General features: G+C 43.9%; 1 protein-coding gene across 15 annotated transcripts in view; it reads right to left on the reverse strand.

Moving 5' to 3' along the window:
* CELF4 (CUGBP Elav-like family member 4) overlaps positions 1-949 on the reverse strand; it is a 146,123-nt gene extending 145,174 nt beyond the window's left edge. For 3 of the 15 annotated variants that reach the window (XM_061353828.1, XM_061353830.1, XM_061353827.1), the window contains exon 1: positions 662-811. In XM_061353828.1, coding sequence (XP_061209812.1) covers positions 662-767 — 106 coding nt within the window. In that variant the 5' untranslated portion in view covers positions 768-811. Of the gene's footprint in view, positions 1-661 lie in introns of all 15 variants that reach the window. The other 12 variants (XR_009725470.1, XM_061353821.1, XM_061353822.1 and 9 more) reach the window with 8 other exon arrangements.
* Between the last annotated feature and the right edge of the window lie 9,732 nt (positions 950-10,681).

Genomic DNA, 10,681 nt, shown 5'->3' on the forward strand with positions numbered 1-10,681 from the left:
AGAAGCCTCATTCTTACACTTTGGCTCTAGCAGAGAATCCTTTGTGCTCTCCAGATAGCAAGTGATGCCAAAAAGTTTAAGGAGGTAAGGTACTTAGTTTTACAATGAAGAATTTGCGTGTTTCACATGGTAAAGGTCTGCTGGGTGTCATATTTAAATAGGCACCTATACCTTTGCAATTGTGATCACCGGTTAGCATGTGTCTATGCAAAGACCAAGAAAAGAGGGGGGAACATCTGGGGGTGGTGGGTGAGAAATAAGCAGAGGTAATGGTTGAGCCATTGAGTCAATATGTAAAACACCAACCCTGGCTTTGTTTAAAGACAGAGCTGCCCTGTTCAACAGGGTGGGGAGAGCACAGCTTGAGTGAAGGTAATGGCATTGTGTTCAGTGTATAAGCTCTGTCCTGCAAGCAAATAATAGCCATCAGTTTGCACATGGCAAGACATAGCTCATAAGGAGCATGTATTTTTAAGTGCAATCAGTTTTTAACTCTCACACAAAAGCAGACAGCAACCAGCAAAGTAATGGCCTCCCTTGGCATATGTGACCATTCCTAACGTAAGAGAGGATTCCTGGCAGCTAGACAGTGACTTTGTCACACCAGAAAATGATATATACCCTGAATGTGGGTCAAGCTTGACACAAGCCATCACCTTACCTTTGCTGTTGCCATCGGGTCCACGAAGGATCGTACACTCCTCGATGTTGCCAAATGCCTCAAATAGCCTGCGCACATCATCTTCTGACTGCTGCTTATTGAGCATGCCCACAAAGAGTTTTCTATCTTCTGGAACAAAATAAAGAGATGCTTACCATATTTCACGAGGGATGTGAAAGCCAAGATGGCTCCGTATTACATGCAAAACAAATAGTGATTTCATTGAGGTGACATGTTTAAGAAGCTGCTAGTCTCTTCAGGTGGCTGGCTTAAAAACCTTAATAGCATTTGACTTTCAATGAATCATAGCGTCATAGAATCATAGAATGGTTAGGGTTGGAAAGGACCTTAAGATCATCAAGTTCCAACCCCCCTGCCATGGGCAGGGACACCTCACTCTAAATCATATCTGAATATCTGAAAATAATTTGGCAATTTAAAAAACAAACAAATAAAACCCTGAAAGATTTACTTATATATAAAATCCCTGCTTCTCAAAATCTAGGCACCAAAGTCTTCCAAATCAGCCTTTTCTGATCAATTTTTACAATCAGCTTGCAGTAACTGAAATGACAACATTGCTCAGACTGCGATCCAAGAGGAATGTGGATAAAGATAGCATATAAGAATAAAGTCCAAATGAAAAATAACATAAGTTAGTAGCCCTCGCAATACTAAATAAGTTGCAGGGAAAAAAAAGCAGATTTAACATAAGCTGTTTATAATCAGGGTATAAATCTGGAAGCCACAGCCTGTAAATGGAGATTTGTCATTCATACCCACTCACAGACATATACATACGAGTTTGGATGAGGTTTTTAATATATTTTTTAAGTTATTTGAAAAAAAAAGTTTTTGAAACATGAAGTAAACTTATATGATTGCTAATATCTGAGATAGTTCAGGCAGGTGGTATTTCATGTCAAAATAAGACATGGTCTGCTAGTAGACAGATAATTGTATTTTGAATGAGGAAGCTCAACGTGACCCAGCTGTGTGTGCTTGCATCCCAGAAAGCCAACTGTATGTTGGGCTGCATCAAAAGGAGTGTGACCAGCATGTCGAGGGAGGTGATTCTGCCCCTCTGTTCTGTTCTCATGATACCCTACTTGAGCACTGTGTGCAGTTCTGCTGTCCTCAACACAAAAGGGACATGGAGCTGTTGGAGCAAGGACAGAGGAGGCCATGGGAATGCTCCGAGGGCTGGAGCAGCTCTGCTCTGGAGCCAGGCTGAAAGACCTGAGCTGGTTCAGCCTGGAGAAGAGAAGGCTGTTTAAGGGGAGACCTTAGGTTTTGTTTCCAGTGCCTAAAGGGGCTACAAAAAGCCTGGAGAGGGACTTTTGACAGGGGCCAGTAGGAACAGGACAAGAGAAAACAGCTTTAACCTGACAGAGGGGAGATTGAGGTGAGCTCTTAGGCAGAAGCTCTTCCCTGTGAGGGTGCTGAGGCACTGGCACAGGGTGCCCCTGGAAGCTGTGGCTGCCCCATCCCTGGCACTGTTCAAGGCCAGGCTGGACAGGAATTGGAGCAACCTGGTCTAGTGGAAGGTGTCTCTGCCTATGGCAGGGGTTGGAACTGGATGAGCTTTAAGGTCCCTTCCAACCCAAACCACTCTATGGTTCTATCGTTTATACTTGGGCTTACACCAATATGGGGATCTTCAGTCCAGAATGAAATACATTAAGAAAATGTTGGTGAAAACAGACTAAACTCATGATTACTAAGCTGGTAGAAAGATTTCAGAAGGCACTGAGTGATGCCTTTATATTAGGCTTATGTTCAGTCGAGTACCATCACAGCAAAAAAAAAAAAAAAAGAAAATTACATATGTTACATTGTGTATGTAAACAGGCCATTTGCACATGATTCGTAAATGTTGTATTTATCATTCATTAAACACTATGTAAATGTGTGAACCAAGATTTTTTTTTTTCAGCTTACAGAGCAGATGTAGCCAATTTGAATAAATACATGTAAATAAATAAATAGTTTGATTTTTAAAAATTTATTTATTTTTAATGCTCATGTCACACTAACGCTTAACAAAACATTAGTTTGCAACAAACCTTTCCTGGCTGACTAATTGGGTGATTTATGTCACTTTTGTTCCCTGAGAAATCATTCATATAAGCAATCTGTCCTGATTCAACTAGTGTGTGCTCAAAATTCCCCTCTCCATGATGCACCTGTAAATTGGAAATGACTTTATAGCCTTGGATGAGGATAATTTTTCATGTAATAGATACTGAGTGAGGATATTAGGAGTTTTCAATCCTGCAGCCAAGTTATGTACATGAATTTAAAGTTTACTGCCCACAGAAAACCGAGTTATGTTGCCTTCATTCTGGCTGCTGAAATGGTAGGAAAAATAGGTTGAGGAGTATACATGTGCATTTTGGTAGGGGAGAAAAACAAGAATAGCCTTGTGATAGACATGTTAAAGGAAGAAATATGCCTACTTTATGCTGGAATTAATTAAGCAAAGGGACTTTCTGAGGTCCTTGTTCACAACACGAAGTTTGGGATTTACTGATGCACAAAGCCCTAACTGACACTGTCTACATTATCCCCTCTCAAAAGAAGGTGCTCTGGATATCTAAAAGCTTTGTTTCCTTGATGGCCAAACTAACCTTCCAAAGAGACTCTCAGAGGTGAGATACAAGCCTTAGAGAAGCAGTTACTGAAACTGAGGGTGGTAACACAGTGTCTTTCAGTGTAGGCTTAGACAAAGCCTTAGAATCATAGAATAGAATCATAGAATAGTTAGGGTTGGAAAGGACCTTCAGATCATCAAGTTCCAACCCCCCTGCAGGGACACCTTGCTCTAACTATATCACCCAAGGCCTCGTCCAACCTGGCCTTGAACACTGCCAGGGATGGAGCATTCACAGCCTCCCTGGGCAACCCATTCCACTGCCTCACCGCCCTAACAGGAAAGAATTTCCTCCTTATATCCAATCTAAACTTCTGCTGTTTAAGTTTTAACCCATTACCCCTTGTCCTACCACTACAGTCCCTAATGAAGAGTCCATCCCCAGCATCCCTATAGGCCCCCTTCAGATACTGGAAGGCTGCTATGAGGTCTCCACACAGCCTTCTCTTCTCCAGGCTATCCAGATCATGGAATGGTCTGGATTGGAAGGAACCTTAGAGCTCATCCAGTTTCCAACCCCTGCCACAGGCAGGAACACCTTCCCCTATAGCCCAAGCTGCTCCACATCCCAGGTTCCTTCACTCACTTCCAAGTGCTGGAATAAGCAAATATCCCCGTGTTTAAGGGCTGGTTTTGTGCTCAGGAGCAGGGAAGAGCAGAGACTGCTGAGAGCTGGCTCCATCCTGCACCCACCACAGAGGCTGCAAAGTCCATCCCGGAGTGCATCCAACACCCAGGAGCAGGGACAAAGGTCTCCTGCAGAGCCCCACAAGCCCCAGGGCTGCACCTCCCAGCACTGGGATCATTTCCCCTCTTCCCTTGGCAGCACCAGCACCGGTTTTCCTCCTCTCCTGCCTGGAGAAGCCCAAACTCTTGTATTAAGGCCACGAAAGAGTTCAATCCAAGCTCTAGTTGTTGTCCACACATTGGAGGAAAACCCACCCAGTAAATGAGACCGGCTGTTCTGGAAAAATGGGAGGATTTTTAGGTATGAGGCAGAGCAGTGGGAACAAACTAGGAACACCAGCAGCAGAAGGTTTTGCCTAGAAAGACTGTGTCTAGTAAATACTTCCAGCACAGGGGAAGCTGTTATATTGTACTTCATACAGTTTTCCCTGTTTCAAATAAGCTGCATCAGCAAAAACACTCCTATAGCTGTGTAACTGTATTTTCACTAGGTTTTTTTTTTTTTTTTTTTGTTAATATAAATGTATCATTAAAAAAAAAAATCACATCCCTCCTCTGTCAGCAAAACTCTCTAGTGTGGAACTGTCCTGAAACTGCCTCGTCTGGTTTAATTTATGCAAAGCTACAACCACGTGTTTTAGGAATCTCTTCATTTTACTTTCTATTTTATTTATTTTATTTTAGGTATTTTATCCCCCTTTTATACATCTCTGCAGGACACTGGGAGTGATGATGCCTTTCTACAGCACTGACTGGCAGTAGATGTGGTTCTTTGTTGAGCTGCCTACAAGGTGGCCATCAGACCACCAGGAACAGGCTCTACCCATGGTGAGGATCACCTTTGCCAGGAGCTGCTGGTCCAGCTGCAATAAAGGAGGGAGCATGAAGAGCGGCCCCATGGCTAGCCAGAGCTCAGCACTGCCTGGACATCACTTCCAGCCCCGTATCCAAATCAGCACCCTGTCTGTCTCCTGAAAACCCATGCCTTGGGTGTCAGGGGAATCGTTTGTCACATCTGCCATCTGAGAAATCTGCACAATCACACACTCAGCTGATAATAAATGAGTCAGTTTAACAAGCTTTTTTGTCTCTGAGAGCTGCTTCTAACAAAGTGCTGCAGTTACCTTCCACATCCCAGCCCTGCCAGGGAGCTCAGCAGTATGTTTTAACAGTGCTCCTCGCACATCTTGGGTGGGAAGAGAGAGGCAAGTATCCAGCAGACTGGACCTTTCAGCACATTCCAGGTCTTGGCTAACGAGTTTATTCTCTAATGGACTTATATAAGCCTTTTACACACTGACTGCTTCCATACACTGCTCTTCCAGGTCCCAAGTAAAAAGCTGACATATCATGGACCAGGTCAACTACTCCTACTTTGTAAATACATCTGAACAAGGCCATGAGATGACAGAATAAAATGATGACAGGATGTGCTGGTGTCAGCAGCAGCCTGAGCAGTGCCACTGCCCTGCAGTGTGGGGACTGAGTGTGGTGTCTAAACCTCTGTTCCACTTTTGTTTTCCCCACGTGGTTATCAGCCTTTCCCCACAACCTGAGTCCATCATGCCTGCTTGGCTCACGGAAACAAGCATGGATGGATATTTCTCTGTGCTGTGGCACCTAGGAAAGCAGAGGAGGCTTTGGCTGGTGCATTACAAGGCCCTCACCATGAGTAAACTGAGGCACTCCGATAATATTGAGAATTAAGTTCATCCCAAGTCTACTTCATTTTGACATAAACAAGCTACAGCAACAAAAGGAGCCAGCACCTCTCTATCCCTCCTAGCAGGGCAGGTAAGTAAAGAAAGGCCACCACAACAGCATATGAGCTCCTAGATGTCACCCCTTGGTGATATTTCCAATACCCCCATGGAACCAAGCTTCCCTCTTCTTGACCAGCAATGGGGGTTTGTACCCATACGAAAAGCTGGCTGCAAGGCACAGTGGTAAGAAATGTAACTTGTCAGGTAAATATACAGCATCTATAAATCTCTCTGCCTGTGTTTATACAAAGCCTCAGCACCTTCCCCAGTGCAAATAGGGGTTAAATTATTCCCTGTTCTATTTGTATTTAAATGTTATGTTTCTATGATAAGTGTAAGGCAGAGGTGTCAGATGGGCCCAGGCGAAGGAGACGGCACGCATGAAAGGTGAAATAATAGAGCATTGCAAACCAAGTGCTGAGAAGAGATGGGAAGGGGGGACATGGGAGTGAGGGGGAGAAGGGGGAGGACGGGCACTAATTAAAGAGACAGAAGGGGCAATGAGATGCAGGATGTTTGACCCTCTGCTGAGCAAGAGGACAAGAACAAGAATCACAGCAATTGTGAAGGGAATGGGGGAAAATTAGGGTCACTCACAGAGAGACATGACACAGGTTTGTGTTTATCCAGATAGCTCTCGCTAATGTATGTGTGTGCACGGGGGTACATTTAGATAAGAGTATATAAATACACTTGTATTCTTGTATTCCTCATGCAAACAAAGAGGTTGAATCCTTGCATCAGGAAAGCGTAAGTTGGCTTTATCATCTAGAACATCGCATCCAAGGCCTTCGAAATAAAGAGGGACAGATCTATCACCTTCATGACCCAGGCTAATCAGGAGGGCAAACCAGAAGATCACTATGGTCTCTTCGAGCCATGAAACCCCTTATTCTAAAGCCAGTGAGTTTCTCTGTTTCATTCTAAGTTCATTGCCAGGGCATCACACATGGTTGGTGTGTGTGCTCATACATGCAAGGGCAAAACTGGTATTTGCATATTTCTGTATGGGAACAACCATCTTCTGTATGCACATGGTATTCAGCAGAGCAGCTCTCTGATGTTACTCGGTGCCTCTGGCTTTCTAAGCTTCAGGACCAGGTTGCTGTATGGCTCTGTTTCAGAAACCAGCTGATAATTAATTCCATTATTTATATAGCTAATAATTATTTGTCCCTGCTGCTATTCCCCTCCTTCCCAAACACTGCTTGCACACACAGTGAGGGACCAGCTGCAGTGCCTCGGTCCAGGCATTGGGAAGGACTTTAAAAGCTTACCTCTTTGGCACCATGACAGAACAAACGAACACTGCAGAGATGTTTTCTGTGTAAGTGTGGGTAAGAAGAAAATGCTGGTGCATAAGACCAAGTAGCATATCTACCATAGAGTATGCAAAAGGCAGAGTCAATCTTCCTTACTCATTATTCTGACTGGTCTTTGGCAGAGAGGGGAGAGGATGCATCACTGAAGGTGTCCATCATAGAATAATGCAGAATCATGGAATGGTTTGGGTTGGGAGGAATCTTTAGAGGTCATATAGTCCAATCCATGCTGCAATGAGCAGGAACATCTTCAATTACATCAGGCTGCTCCGAGCCCTGTGCAATCTGATCCGGAATGTTTCCAGGGATGGGGCATCTCCCAGCTCTCTGGGCAAGCAGTTGGAGTGTTCAGCATTGTCGTGGTAAAGTGTCCTCTTAATATCTAGCCTGAATATAGCTTCTTCCAGTTTAAAACCCTTATCCCTTGTCCTGTCCAGGACAAGGGATTCAGAAGTCTGTCCCTCTTGTTCTTAGAAGCCCCTTGCAAAGATAAGGACTGAAAGGCTGCAGTAAGGTCTCATTGGAGCCTTCTGTTCCTCAGGCTGAACAACCCCAACTCTCTCAGTCTTTCTTCACACAAGGTATTCCACCCCTCTTATAAGTTCTGCAGCCGTTCTCCGAATCCACTCCAACAGGTTCATGTCCCACACTGTAATCAGGAATCTGCCAGAGTCATAGTGGTGGAAAAAAGCTATAAGCCTGGGTTTTTTGGACAATCATGGGCAACATATCCTTCTCAGGCCAAAGAAGAAAGGAAGAGATATAGAGCAGAGGGGTGATCTGCAGGTGTCCCAAACGCTATGAATGTTTGAGTTCTGAACTCAAATCTATAAGCTCAACCTGGATCCCCTCTTCATCCAGAGTGGCTCAGCACCACTCTCAACCTGTGCTAATCAGGTGGATCAATAGGCTAAAAGCAGGGCATTTCCTGGGGCCTGGGCTGCACACTCCTATTGCCATTTTCACAGCAGTCCTACAGCTCCATGATGATGATTACAGCCCTTTCCACAGGGAAAGCGATTAAAAATTCTGTTGTAGTTAATTGTAAATTAGCTAATTATCTTCTCTGTGGTACCTTACTAGAAAATACATGAACCTTGTAAAATGGAGGTGTTTCAAAAATAAGGATGGGGATAAAAAATCCAACAACAACCAAAAAAGCCCAACCCACTCTGGAAACCTACTGCTACCTAACTCCCAACAATGGCAACTGAGCCCCCCTTCTGCCTGCATAGGCTCCTGTTCCCCCCCCTTTTTCACTCCTCCTCCCCATATCAAACAACACCCACAAGGGGCTAATTCTGCTGCAGGCTTTAAAATGTTTGCTGAGTTCACCTGTTCCTTGCAGCTGGGTGTTGTGGGGCATCCCTAATCACATCTTAGCAGGAGTGATTTCTTTGTGCTGATCTCTTCCCCTCCTCCCTCTTCAGTTTGGTTTTACTTAACAGATTCTTTATATCCCATACGTTAGCAGATATGATTGCACAGCTGCTGGTCTCCAACTGCTGGAGACAGAGGCTTTGAGACACCCAGGCTAGGGAGAATAGCAGCTAATCTGAACATCTGTGTGATGGGGACAAGCACAAATGAATATAAGACCAGGTGTGGGAACATAATTCTCTTGCACAAAGAAGGAAGCTTCATCCCACAGGTGCGCTACTCTCCACTGTTACATCTGATAAAGTTTGAAGGATTTCACTTATTTAATCACTTGGCTTCGCTGTAAGCCTCGATTTGGACATGGATCCTGCATACAGAGTGAAAGAACAGCTGTACAATAGACACCAGGTCTAACTCAGTGTGCTGCTTCTGACACTTGCAGATGTCTTGTGGAAAGTCTACAACAGGGGAAGAAATTTCATTAATCCCCTCAGATATTCTCCTAAACCCCAGTGATCTGCAGTTTAGGGACTTACAGAGCCTGTTTGTTTTTCTTCATATGTAATTGTTTTTAAAGTGTCTTTCTTTGATGTAATTGTTCAGTTGTCTGCAGAAACCATGTGAACTGTGAGTATCCACCACATCCTTCAGCAAGACATTCTGCAACTTAATCACGCGTTGAGTTAGGAACCCTTTTCTTTTTGTGTAATTTGAACGTGCTACAAACTATTTTCAGTAGAGAGGCCCTAGACATTCTTTTAGAGAAGAGTGGAAATCACTCCTGATCCAGTTATGGAAGAGTGAACCCATGAGGATAGGCAAGAGCTTGACCAAAGTCTGTACATTTCAGACGGGTGTTTGGGACTCCTGGGTCCCATCTCAAGCAACGCTCTCAAATATTGTGGAAGGCAAAATCACTTTTCCCTCAGAGTGATTTGTTATTCCTTGTACTAGTGAGATGGATGACCATGTAGTTACTGTTATTAAACACTTACAATACATCTCTGCCAAAGAAAGTGGCCTCAATGGAAATATCGGCTACATAAATTAACTAGTGCAAAAGGCAGCCTCAGTTTCCCTATCTGCAAAAAAGAATTATTGGTGCTTACATGAGGCAAAATTAAGCACTGCTGAGGTTCCTTGGTGTTTGCCACAAGCCATGAATACAAGGAGCTCTGGCAGTAATAATGAAAGGTATCTATCAGCCTGGTGCTGATTTGACAATCTGTGGCTGAACCATCTCATGCTTGCTAACAGATCGGAGTGGCTGTAACTTCCACAACATCTTTTTCTTACAGGAGGAGTCCCTGGTGAGGTAGTAAAGGCAGGGTTTATTCTGAATGGAAAACCCTGCTTTTGCAAATGCCAATTACTATAGATCTTGGAGTCATCTTCCAGGAATAAATTTTCATGTCCTGCAGTGGTGTGATCCCTAAGGACAGTGCCACGCTCATTTAGGTGCATGTGGCCATGAGAACACAGGTATTGTTTGCTGTTGACCCTATGAGCATCTGGGAAGATACTTAATGTATTACCAACTGGTTAACCCAATGTCTAAGTTTATACTTTTTAACTAAATGTGTCTGGGCCTATTCTCTACTTTTGGGATCTTCATCTGTACTACAGTCCTACCCTCCTGAGCAAAGACCTGCTTGTCAGAGAACTGGAAATGGTTCTTGGTCTGCATGAACAGATAAACCATGTCTAAAAATTGTTTGGGAGAGCAAGCATGTAAGCAGGATGGATAAGGTGTGAAACTAGGACAAAAAATGGAAGAAGATGTGGAAGGTGGTTCAGACCACGAGGATGAATGCTGTTTGGGCTTGCCTGGGCTGGGCTCCTGTGGTAAGATCTGCTGTCTACCTGCACTGAATTTGAAAAACAACGTTAAACCGACAGCCTCATCTGGACAGTTTAGATGAAAAACCACTTAGGCTTCCTCTGTGCAGACAGGTTATAGAAAAAACTCGGTCAACAGGCCAAGAAAACTCTGCCATGAAGACATAAGCTAAACAATTCTTTTAACTGAAGACTGTTCTTGTGCAGCTGAGAATATTATAACCCCAAGACAAATGTCAGTAGTTCTGACTTGCTGAACTGTGCCGTCACAACTGTCCATTGCCAAGAGATGCTATCCCCTGTGCAGATCATAAATGACAGGTTTTATGGTGTTCAACAGCGAGCTGAGAAAACAACAGGCAACAACCCGCTTTAT

The sequence above is a fragment of the Neopsephotus bourkii genome, unplaced genomic scaffold, assembly GCF_033783945.1.
Source record: "Neopsephotus bourkii isolate Nb327-2 ecotype Australia unplaced genomic scaffold, CSIRO-AGI_Nbou_v1 NB_700, whole genome shotgun sequence".
Taxonomy (NCBI): Eukaryota; Metazoa; Chordata; class Aves; order Psittaciformes; family Psittacidae; genus Neopsephotus; species Neopsephotus bourkii.